At 38.0% G+C, this 13,289-nt stretch overlaps 1 protein-coding gene across 1 annotated transcript; it reads left to right on the plus strand.

Moving 5' to 3' along the window:
- Nucleotides 1-294: 294 nt before the first annotated feature.
- On the plus strand, nt 295-11,716 carry rhbg (Rh family B glycoprotein). Its single transcript, XM_058746396.1, has 11 exons — nt 295-376; nt 4,310-4,569; nt 6,185-6,371; nt 6,762-6,912; nt 7,555-7,702; nt 7,794-7,960; nt 8,031-8,168; nt 8,258-8,391; nt 9,764-9,885; nt 10,512-10,585; nt 10,782-11,716. The coding sequence occupies exons 2-11, from the start codon at nt 4,380-4,382 to the stop codon at nt 10,857-10,859; spliced, it is 1,389 nt and encodes a 462-aa protein (XP_058602379.1). The 5' UTR covers nt 295-376; nt 4,310-4,379; the 3' UTR covers nt 10,860-11,716.
- Nucleotides 11,717-13,289: the final 1,573 nt, after the last annotated feature.

Below are 13,289 nucleotides of genomic sequence, written 5' to 3' on the forward strand. Positions count from 1 at the left end.
TGCACATTCAGACATGGCATGCATTAAAACGTCATGCTATGAGGTGACCAGCTGCATGTACAATATAAACAGATTTTAATAGGGTTTTGAAATAAATCAAGTCGTCAGACTTTGAGTAAACACTTTTTTAAAGAAAACTAAATTACTAAATAAATATTTGGGAAAAACTTCCCATGTAAACTTTTTTATTTAAAAAATATTTATTTTTTATTAAATGAAGACATTAAAATAATAATAATAACGATATCGATTTTACTTATAATATTTTCTTTCTGAGTAGCTTTTCGCGGGTGTCAGTAGCGCGCCCCTCCCCCACCGACACCCTACTCGCGAGCCCAGTTTGAAGAAAGCTAACGTCTTCTTCCTGTCCAGTCAGGTATGTAACGAGTAAAACCACTGTTATAAAATCCACACCTTATTGTAATCGTGTGAAAATTGTGCATAAAACGTGTATCGCAAATTTCATAGATGGTTTAGCTATCTGTTTTAGAAACGCTGAGTTTTAAAGTTGAAAATCTCCCTCACTGTAATCTATTAACCCGGTCATAGTTAACTTATATTACTGAATGTACCAGGATGGAGTCTAGTGCTTTTATATATTTATTTTGTATTTTAAATTTGTATGGTTAGCATCTTGAGGTTTGTTATGAATTGTGTATTGGTTAATTGCTAATTACTGTAATTTAGCGCTAACCGTCGTGGACAGATAGTGGTCTTCCTCTAGGGGCGCGTGGGAGCTTTCAGACGCATTCAAATCTCAGGAGGGTTTTTCATAACCCTGATTGCTCACTTTTTCAGCTGCCTTGAATTTTTTTCTTCTCCATAGGCATGTCTGAATTCTCCAGTACAGACTGCAAATCCATACACCCAAATCAGCAGCGAATATATGCAAGCGAAAATTTTGAAAATGAAAATCATTATGCAGACCTCGAGAAATTCTGCATCTGTTTTATATTTTTATGGTTGACCAGAAGCACAGTTTGAATGTTATTTGTTTGATTATTAAATGTCTGGTATAGTTACAACATTATGAACTGGACAACTGTCTGTCAAAATTAGATTTTCATACTGGTACATAATTGTATGGTACATTTAGTATACTTATTTAGCATATTTATGTTTGTATGCGTAACTTGATCTCATATATTAGGTGCCTGTGACAGGATCACATGCCCAAGACCCCCATAGCTTAAAATGAGTATGCAAACATTTTATAAGTTTAAAGACTGAGTTAAAAGAGACATGGTGAAATGACTTGTCATGCCCTGGTAAAAGTCCTGTCCTTACCCTCAGGCTGCTCTCTGACTCAAAGAGGGGCACTTAGGCTTCTTGCTTGTTTACTGTCAATATAATACATTTGTGGATGTTTCTAAACACTTACGAGGTCACTCACTCCCAGTTAATACATAAAGTAATTGGTTCAGATATGACTTGTGTAATTTTTATAGATCTAATATAGATCTTCCTATCAGTAGGTGTTAAAATATTTTGATTATTAACAATATCTTCTTTAGCTTCCTTAATGGTTACTGCAGCTCTTCATCATTGGTTAAATAATATTTTTCCCCCTTTGTCAGAAAGAGAACACTTGCCATTCCTTCATGCCAGTTATATAAAAGTATACATTTTAGTTTCTGAATGACATTTAGCGGTTCACTGGTTCTAGTTGAAGTTAACTGTTTTCCCTCGTATGATATCAGATGATGAATGGATGTGTGTACCTGGGCCTGTAGCTGCTTGCAAAGGAATCCTGGAATATGAGATCTCGAGATCTTTCAAAAGACCCCACTGGGCAGTAGCTTTGTAGATGATGAAGAGAATCTCTTGGAAGTGGCGTTATCTTGTACAGATTTACCTACAGGCCTTTACCACCAAATTCACTGCTTTGAACACCCGAGAATTGTTCAGTTTTGTCTTCTGCACCCAAAGCAGTGACAGACTTTAGTGGGAGTGCAGGTTTGACTTGATTTTCATGCACCACAAATTTCCCTCTGGTGTACAATGTGCTGGTTCACACGGAGAATTTGAGTTTGTCTTGTTAAAACTTCTGCTCATGAGAGTTACACTGCCCATTTTTGATTGGTTTTGTCGTGTTATTTTTTTCTCGCTCTCCTTGAAAAGCACTTCAGACAGGAGAGTGTGCACTTGTCAAATTATTATTTCCTACACAAACATATCTGTCTCCTTTTCATACTTTCACATCCAACCCACATTTTCTGAGCTTGAAACATTGGTACCTGAGATACTAGCATTCCCACAAGACTTCAGTCTAAAAGAGAAAAGTGTGATTTGAGAAAGGACTTGTATACACAGATGTTTGTAATCCCAGCATTCTTCAGCTTCTCAAAGATGCAAGCAGAGGTGAAAGAGATCAAAGGTCAAGTACTGTTGACCAGAAGAGTCAAAGTGACACTCGATGGGTTTAGCTTTTGGGTTAGTCCAGAAAGCTGTATCTAAATAGTTCATAGTTATTTTTCGTGAAGCTGTCAGAACAAGCTTTGTCAGGCCACATGAAATCAAAATTTACCCTATTTTCTTTATTAGCATACATTACTAGTTTTATGGTTAATCTGTTAATATGTGCAAGTTAATCCATGGGAGGGGAGAAAAAAATGGCTTTTATAATCTCTCTCTCTCTCTCTCTCTCTCTCTCTCTCTCTATATATATATATATATATACATATGTCAAAATCGAAAGTTTGACGTTTTAGGAGTAACTGATTCACTCAAAAAGGTAACACTCAAAAGTTTCTTGTTTATTTATTTTGTTTCCAAAGCATATAGAATTACTTCTCATCCTCTTATCATACTTCAGCCACAAGAGTGCAAGGAGGGATTAAACCCACTTTTTTGGTATATTTTCCTTTAAGTGGCCCTTGTCAGCCAGAGAGCCGGATTAGTAGCTTTTCTTTGTAGGCCTTTATCAATGGTGTTTTGTAAACATTACAGTGTAAATGATTCCTGTGAATTTAGAAACAGTTTAAAGCAGCCAGTGGGATGTTTGCTGGATTCGACAATGTCACTGATTTGTTACATTTTTTAGTGTTACTCCTGCCTACATGTGTAGGTTAAGTAATATTTTGCATTAATATTAAATATATACACACTACCATTCAAACGTTTATTGTCAGTAATACTATTTTTAATACTTTTATTCATGAAGGATGTTTTAAATTGTGACAGTAAAGTTTTACATTGTTACAAAAAGTTCAAATAAATGCAGTTCCTTTGAACTTTCTATTACGTCTATTTCCAAGAACTCTGAATATATCAAAAATATTAAGCAGAAGAACTATTTTCAACATTGAGAACATTAAGAGATGTTTCTTTAGCATTAAGTCAGAATATTACAATGATTTCTGAAGGATCATGTGACACTTGAGTAATGACTTCTGAAAATTCATCACAGGAATAAATTAGATTTTAAAATATATTAAAATGAAAAAGTGTTAATTTAAGTTGTTATAATAATTCACAATATTACTGTTTGTACTTTATTTTGATCAAATATTTGAGGGACGTTATACATTATATACATTTAAAAATCTTACCAACCCAAATTTTTGTGTGTGAGTAGATATTTATGACTATATCTGAGGCAAACAGTTCAGGTTATTACGTCACTTGAAGTTTCATATCCAATCTCAAGCTGAAATCCCACCTGTCACAAAGACAGATACTATTCATCAGTCAGTACCAATACTGAAGGTTTGAGTTCATGTCCTTGTCAGTTCAAAATGAATGTGTTGTGGAATGTGTTTGAAAGTGAATCCTGGGGGTGGGGTGGGGTTATTGTGAGAAAAAATGTGTGTTTGTAGTAATTAGGTTTAATTACATTAAATGTGGATAAAACACATGCCACCATGTTCATATATGACGAAGACACATCTCTCAACTTTAGATTTCTATTTACATCCCACATCGGCGATATTAATGGAACAGTGATCATTACCTGCCCCAATACACTGGACCCATTTACACTTAGCCACTTCATGCCTCCCATATCCAGGGAAAAATCCAGAAATGAATTTTTCACCTTTCCACCCAAATCTTTGACCATCTCTTTGACCTTCCTGTTAAAGATCGCTCTGTTAAAACAGCATTGTTCACATTTTACTCGAATACTCTCATTGGCTCAAAATGTACTCCTTGTGCACCTCATGAGCAAAAAAAGGTGAGGGAGGAGCCCAGAACTGCTGCAAATCAGCAGACTTGAGAGAGCAGGTGGGCGTTAACAAGATCATCAAGTCGCCAAACTAACAATAAAAAGACTTGTGTTAGCTAATGTTCTCTTGCACTCTGCCTCCAGACCCATCAGAGCCTGTGCCCTGCTCCAGAAAGAGGGAAGGGGATAGAGAGTGAGTGCTACGGGAAGTACTATGGCTGAGTCTACTAACATGAGGCTACGGCTGCCGCTGTTATGCATCATCTTGGAAGTCATCCTCATCATCCTCTTTGGAACGCTGGTGGAGTATAACGATGACACTGATGCCAAGCTGTGGAATGAAAACAGAACCCATAGTGCTACTAGAAATGATCATGAGAATGAGTTCTACTATCGTTATCCCAGTAAGTGACACTTTTTTAATGAATGGTGTGTAGAAAACTACTAAAAATATATTCAGCACTCAATGTTGAGAAGATCTTTGCAGATCTGAGATGATCATGCAATTGGGTAATTATTGAAAAATGAATTGAGTTCACCAGTAGAAACACACGTAGTGCCTTTTAACTTGATAAACGAAGAATGTGTTTGATTGGTAACTGCAGATGAACATTGATCTAAATTGTGTAACTTGTGTTTGAGTGGTCTGACAGGTTTAAGTGAAGCACATTTATATTTCATTGAGAATTCGATCTCTTTAAAAAGTTTGATTTATTGTTTACTTTGTGCTTGTCTTTGTGCAGTTGTCATCAAATTTCAGCCGTAGTTGGATTTCCCACCCACCTTGCTTTACTAAAACTGTCACGTCCTTTAATCTCTGCGATTTGCACTAAACTTGCCCTCAGCGCCAGACTTATGTGAAGCACTTAATAACATTTACCGCATTTCATGTTGTGTCTACACTGCAAGTCTTAGACACACCTACATGTGATTCACATAAATCATGACAAATTTCACAGACTTCACTCAACAGGTTTAACAGAATTCTACATAAATTATGTAGGATAAAGAAAAAGGGGCGAATCCTCTGCAAAGAAGAGTGGTTTTACTGTCTTGTAATAGACTTCTTATCTATTATACCAGTATTTGGTCACTAATCTTCACCAATATGCATCTTCACCTTTATGGGAGTGGTCACATCTGTTTCACTTGTCACTGCTCAACTGCAGGACACATAACTACACAACAGGTGTGACATTAAAACAGCTGCATTCAGGGGTTTAAGACGATTGATGAATCACATTTTTGTATATTATGTATTCAAATACAATAAATTTTAATGTGTTATAATTATTTGAGTGGTCTTTGCTGATCACGGTTTAGTTATCTACTTTGTAAGAATGCGAATACATTGCTTCACAGTTCACTTACTGGTTTCATTAAAGGGATAGTTCACCCCAAAAAATGAAAATTCTGTGATTGTTTACTTTAATGTTGTTTCAAGCCTAAAAGGACTTTCTTTCTTCCTTTGAATGCAAAAGAAGATATTTTGTCCATACAATCAAAGTCAGTGGGGTCCAACCAGTTTGATCATTCAGGTTTGGAAAGACATTAGTATAATTTTGGGGTTAACTATCAATTTAAAGACTTATTTGTCCTGTAGTAAACACGTAGAGCTCATAGACTTATTTATGGGCTCCCAAAGAAGGGTGAGTGTGAGAGGTATTTGGGACAGTTTGCCCACAGGGGCCATGCCATCCTCATTGGTGCCCAGGTCAATGGCCAGTTGCTTGGCAACAGTCTAATTGTGTCAAAAGAAGTGAAATGGGTGAATGAATGGCTCTACACAGAGAAGAACACAGGGGTTAATGTAGGGTTCAGATTACCCATAGTGTAAAATTGGCCCTGAATGGTGCTGCTAAGTACCCATGTCAAAAAAAAAACAATTTTCTGTATGTGTCCAGTCCACACACATAACAGCGAGCAATTGCAGTTTATGATATTACTATTAAAAATGTAAAACTGTGAGAACGAGAGGGGAAAGAATAGGTAAAACAGCTAACTGACTTTGTGTTTTAGGTTTCCAGGATGTTCATGTCATGATCTTCGTGGGCTTCGGGTTTCTGATGACGTTTCTGCAACGTTATGGATTCAGTAGTGTCGGATTTAATTTCCTCATCGCAGCCTTTTCCCTACAGTGGGCCACACTTATGCAGGGCTTTTTCCACGGCTTGCACCATGGCAAGATCCACGTTGGCGTGACTAGGTATAAATTTAACCGCACATATGAGACTTTTACATTTTTGTTTCTTACAGCTGACTAATTTGCATTTTAAAGAGACAGGTAAAGTTTGAGGCCGTCAGCAGTGGTGGCTAATAAAGATCTGTTATCAGAGGGCTACAACAGTCTGATCACTTCAGCTCTGTGAAGGGGTGATTCATGAAAAAAGGACAGATAAAATCATCTGTAATTGTTAGGTGTGTGTGCACATTTGCTGCTGCTGTGGCCTTGTGTGTAAAGTAGATTACAGCTGAACACAGTGCCACCAAGTGGACCTGGCGGTTGAGCAGCTGACTAGACTGTGCAGCCCCTGACTCACAGACACATGCACTCCTGTATTTATAATTACTCACAGTGAGTATGTTTGTTCTGCAGCATGATAAATGCAGACTTCTGCACTGGTTCCGTGCTGATCTCTTTTGGCGCCGTTTTGGGGAAGACCAGTCCTGTGCAGCTACTTGTTATGGCCATTTTTGAGGTGACATTGTTCGCCATCAATGAGTTCATCCTGCTTTCTATCCTTGGGGTGAGTGCAAACACACTATCTGTCTGATCTTCAAAAGCACAAAACTAATCATTTTAAATGCTTCATATGACATCACAGAATTATAAAGTACAGAATGCAAAACAGAGGAAATGAGCATACACAATTAAATATCCAATATTGACCAATACAGGAAATTAAAAAATTCTCTAACATATTATGCACCCCTAATATTTCACACATGCGTAGTATAGACAAATTCATGGTACTATTATCATAATCACAGTATAGCTTGTTGTAAGCTATTATAAAAATTCTGCATCCTGAGTAGATCGAGTATGAATTGCTTTCTCTTTATATCTAATGCCATTATAAATTATCAGCTGTGTAGATTACTTTCTAAAATGTGACTTTCATAAATTTTTTGGTCTTGCCAAATGTAGACATGCATATGTAGTAACAGCTCCACCTTAGACTTTAACAAAACAAGTTCTACTAGATAACATTAAAGTACTTCGCATTTACATTTACTTTACATCTAAAATTAAATATCCGCAGAGAAAACTAATACAAATAAGCTGAAGTTTGCATAAAGACTATAAAAAAACTATATACATATTTATATTCTTACATTTATGAGTGTAATCATAACAGTACAAATTTAAATGTTAACGGTATCTCTAGGCCAATGACGCTGGAGGATCCATGACCATTCATACATTTGGTGCATACTTTGGCCTAATGGTGACCCGTGTGCTGTACAGGCCAAACCTGGACAAGAGCAAACATAGAAACTCGTCTGTCTACCACTCTGACCTCTTTGCCATGATCGGTAAGTCGCTCGAAGAGTTTACACACCTAAAAAATTCTAACCTGTGGTCAACCCGGACTCTCTGATCCACTAAAGCTTGGGCTCTGCTCAGGTACCATCTATCTGTGGATGTTCTGGCCCAGCTTCAACTCAGCCATTACAAACTACGGTGACCCACAGCACAGAACCGCCATGAACACTTACTACTCTCTGGCCGCCTGCACACTGGCTACATTCGCTTTCTCTGCCCTACTCAACCCTGAAGGCAAATTGGACATGGTGAGCATCCCCTTGTGGCCATCTTTGATATTACGTTACAAACCCTCTTACAAGCCTCTGTCTTTTTCAGGTGCACATCCAGAATGCCGCACTGGCTGGAGGTGTTGCTGTGGGAACAGCTGGAGAGATGATGCTGACTGCGTTTGGCTCTATGATTGTGGGATTCCTTGCTGGAACTATTTCAGTGCTGGGATACAAATACCTCACGGTTAGTATCACACATTTCTCTGACTCATAACTGTAAGCATCCACAAGAAGCCTCAGTATCATGTTTGTTGCTGTTTTGCGCTCTTTTAGCCGATTTTGGAATCGAAACTGAAGATTCAGGACACTTGTGGCATTCATAACCTGCATGGAATGCCAGGAATTCTGGGAGCCGTGGTGGGTGCTGTCACCGCTGCACTGGCATCCCCAGACGTATATGGACATGGGTAAGTCAGTAGTTAATATATATAATTATTTGCATAATTAATGATTTGTGATTTGGTCCACAAACACCTTGTCACGGCACGGTAGGGATGTGCAACGAAGGAACAAGGTCTGGGTCCAGATGCAGGGAAAAACCACTTTAATAAACAACGAAAAAGCCAACAGGGCAAAAACAAAACAGGTTAAGGAGTGGGATACAAGACGGCAACACAGTGCATGTATCCCCAGAGTCTGGACAGCAACTACAACAAACAATTATTAATTTCACCAGACAGAGTAGCGGGAGTGAGGTGTATAAATAGTCCATGGTGATGGGGAACAGCTGGGAGTGTGATGAGTGGAAGGTGTGTGGAGTAATGGCAATTGAGTCCGGGAAGACGGGAAGTGGCGACCTCTGGTGGTGAGAGGGATCATTGCGGACCCGGATTCATGACACACCTCTGGTCACGCAACAGTATCGGTTATAATTAATTATTGTTATTTAATAAAGTAATATTTTTACTTTGTTTTGCATACTTGTGTGTCATGGCTGAAAATATTGCAGAACTTCTTTGTGAGAACTAGGGTTGGGAATCGTTTGAATTTTATCAATTCAGTTTCCCATTCTCCTTATCAATTCTAATTCTTTTCAAATCAGTTTCAATTCCAATGTGATTAAAAAATCAAGTCAAAACATTTAGATATCAAACAAATTTATTCTTTCTCTTTTTGAAAAACATTTAGTTGCAGCTGGATACCACGAACAAAAATCAGAACTCGTTCCCCCTGATCGATTGGAGTGCGTTGCGTGCCCGAGCTAGGACCCCACCCAGCCGCGAAAGTGCTGTCACTGGCTTGCTAAGCACTGGCCGCTATGGGTTGGCCCCTAGGGGCACGGTGTAGGTTTGTCGGAAGGTGCGGTGACTCGAGGGCGAAACACCTGTCGTTCACATACGTTCATCATACGCACATCAGAGTTTATATCCGAACTGTAAACTTTTATCCTGGTACTTCTGTGATTGTTTGAATGTTTGTAACACAGAAATAATGACTGTGTGGTTGAAAAGACTGTTTGTGAAGCTGATTCATACATGACAGCTACTCTTTAGGTCAGCGGCAGCGCGAACGCATATCTGAATGTTCAAATTACACTTGTGTGATCGTACGCTGCACTGACGAACCAAGAGTGAAGTCCTGGCAGATCGCCAGGTCGGGTCTTCACAGATGAAGAAAAACAAAAGAAAGAAAAAAGCACACACAGGAATCGATAGGTGGAATTGAAATGTAAATTTTGCAACAAGTAGCCAATTCCTGACCTTAAGTATCCGATTCTGGAATTGGAATCAATTTTCGATTCCCTGACACATATGTGCCTCTGTATCCCATCTTACACAGATTGCAAAGAGTTTTCGCTGATGTTGAGACTGGGAAATGGGACCCTCAATCTAAGGGTGGATTTCAGGCTATTTCCCTGGCTGTCACACTAGGAATGGCTCTGTTTGGTGGTCTCATTACAGGTAGGTGTACAGTTTGAAAGTGCAGTGAGTGTATGCTTCCACTAGGCCAATTATTTGATCTTATCAGTTTGAAGTTTTGCTCTGTTATCTTACTGTGCCATTCAAGTGAGAGAATCTGAAGCAGACATACAAATGTTATGAGACGCACATTTGTGCCACACGCTCAAAACATATAAACAGGCAAAATGCATAGAGCTTAATGTTTTATTAATTGGAAAATGGCAAATATTTTCATTTCATTTTCAGTATGGGACAGAAATATATAATATTGTAATATTCACCACAACAACAACAATAATGATCTCTGTAATATATTCAGGTTGGTTTGGTTAAAAAACTTTGTGAATGGAACCCAGACTAAAAAACACTGAGTAACAAAACAGAAAATAGAAATATTTTGTAATAAACGTCATTCAGTCCCTGCACAGCGATTGTTTAAAAAGCTTTAAAGAAAATCATACATTAGTATTCTATGATTCCAGTTTGAATTGTTAAATTGCAGTTACAATTAATCATCAACCAAAATTTGATCATCATGACAACTCTCCCCATGTATACATGTGTGTTCAGTATATTGTGATTTATTGATCTCAGATCAAACATAACAATATGTCTGTTTTTCTCAGGGTTCATTCTGAAGCTGCCTATTTACGGTGCTCCTCCAGATACTCACTGCTTTGAGGATGGACTCTACTGGGAGGTAAAGACTTTTCAGTATCATTTTTATAGTTATCATTTGAATCTGTTTCAACCATAGATTCCTTGACTGTCCTTGACTTATTAGGCATTATTGACTAATGTGCAGTATTATATGACATTGTATGTACGCTATGTAGAGTATTTTGATCGACACTCAGTCTTATCATGTGCTAATAGGAAATGTGAATGTGTTTCAGGTACCGGGGGAGGAGGAAGGTCATCATGAGCTTAACGAAGTGGCCACACCAAACGAAGTGGAAAAACTCAGCAGCTAAATTGCCTCCGTTCACCTGTTTGTATTTGTTCATCACTTCATAAACTTGCACAAGTCCTGTCACCTGTGACGTTCACTGCAGGTGTCATTTATTTTACTTACACTCTTAAAATAAAATGATAAACTTTGTTCCATTATTGTTAATATCAGTATATGTTATTATATAAGACTATTAGCCCAGTTTACCTGAGGAACTTTGAGAATGTACAACCGAGTCAACAAACCTGTGATTCCTTATAAGACCACTAGATGGTGATGCAGAGCTGCGAATGGCTCTACAGCGCGTGACAGGGGACAAGCTGATTGTTCCCATGATTAGCTTCTAGAAATATTTGTAATTTAAGATAGCCGACTGCAAAATACAGTTTATGCTTTCTCTTTATTTTGAATATTTTTCCAAGAACAATGAAAATCTGTTGTGGGATGCATGGTCAAATATTTTGTATTCATTTGGTATATATATATATATATATATATTTTTATTTTCCTAAAATTGAATAAGAAATTTTATTAATCCTAAACAGCTGGAATTTAATATCTACAACATAGAACTTTCTGTGAGTTACAGGTTTTCTAAAACGTTTCCTATGAACGCACATTTTATCTTAGATTTCTGGATTATTTGTTTCAAACAAAAAGTTTAGAAAAACTGTGAATATGGGACATTAATGAACGTTTTATTGACTACTAAAATTGGAGGGAAAATGTTTTGATTCATTTAAGATATTAAATGTATATAGTTACATGTTTATCTGTTTTAAAGAAAAAATGTTTCTTTACAAGGATTATTTCTACTCGGCAAAATTCTAAACGACAAATTCTGTATGGAATGACATTCAAATAAATTGTTCAGATTTATACTGCTGAAGTGTCATGGTTATTTCAAGAATCCTTGAAGGTGTGTGAGAGAAATGCACGGTAATGTGTTTGTTTTTTCAGCACGTAGGCTAAGTGATTTTTTTCAAAGCCACGCGGGCGTAAATTCTACATTCAGCTCGACGACAAACAACGATGTCAAATCACGCTGATTCCTAGTGAAGGCGCCGTTTAATTCAAGAATACTTAATGGCGCCTACAATCACTGCGGAAAGGGTTAACGAAGAGTCCAGATGGTCTCCGTCGCGTAATTAGCACAGTTTCACTTTCTAGGATCAAACGGAGAAGGGAAAGTGGGGGTCTTATTTTGATAGCACGTTATTAGGAGCGCCTGGAGCTCGCGGGCTGCGCGAGGAGCAGCTCTACGCCCCTTTTCATTCGCGCACTGCGTGTTTTACAGAGACGGCGCCGCGGCGTGAACCAGCGCCAAGGTCTTTTCCCAGGCCTCAGACAGGTGGACAGCTGGGATGTGAATAGGCGCTAACGCTGAAGTGCTTAATTGCGCTTTATAATCAGCAAAAATGTAGAATACTAACTGCACGTAATAGGGTATTTACATACTTGATTTGTTTGTGTGTTTTGTTTGAAATGGAGCTTTAAGGGTTTCAAAATGAAACTGCGCTGGAGATTGAAGCCCACGTGACAGACTTTGATTAATTGTTGTTTTCTAGTCTATTGCAATTGTGTGTGTGTGTGTTTAAACCTAGAGCCATTAAGCTAATTTTAGCACACTCATTTTAGTTTATGCGATTCTTTTTTAGATAAAACCTAAAAATAACCATTATAGCTATGTTCTTACAAGCTTCTTACCTCCCTGCAGTGTTCTGAGAACATTGAATGTCGCAGAAAATCTAAAGAACCTAAAGAAAATTTTCCTAGAATATTAGAAATTGGTTTCCAACAAAATAACCGAATGGGAACCATATGCTAACGTTAGGGGAACATGCTTTGTTTATTTCACACCTGAATCAGGAATGACCAACGCCTCTGAGAGTTTATCTATCCATTTTCTCCAGTAAGAATGTCTCTAAGTGGGTCAGTGGAAGTGTGTGCTGAGGGGAACGTCCTGTGTACGCTCTGAAAGCCTGTCTGTGTGGGGAGAGTGCCTCTCTTTAGCTCACATTAACAGGATTACAGGCAGGCTGTGCTCAGGGGCCATGGACCCTTTCAACCGCAGGCCTCCCTCTGATCAGAGCTCACACAAACAGCACAACGAGAAAAATAGACAGAGCCAGTGGATTACAAATACAATGACTCTACCTTGCATATATTTGACATTTCTACGAAGACACCAGAACTTTGGCTATGGATATGTCAGTGAGTCCAGCTACAAGACACACTGTATCCTATTCTATCCTATTCTATTCTATTCTATTCTATTCTATTCTATTCTATTCTATTCTATATTGTTGTAATCTTACAGAGCTATACCTACATTCCTATAAAGAAAGGTTCCAAATGTGTTTTTTCGCAGTGATGCCAAGAACCATTTTTGAGTTCCTAAAAGAACCTTTCAGTGAGTGTGAAGAATATTTAAAAAATCTAAAGAACCTTT

The sequence above is a fragment of the Onychostoma macrolepis genome, chromosome 16 (assembly GCF_012432095.1).
Source record: "Onychostoma macrolepis isolate SWU-2019 chromosome 16, ASM1243209v1, whole genome shotgun sequence".
In the NCBI taxonomy this organism is placed as follows: Eukaryota; Metazoa; Chordata; class Actinopteri; order Cypriniformes; family Cyprinidae; genus Onychostoma; species Onychostoma macrolepis.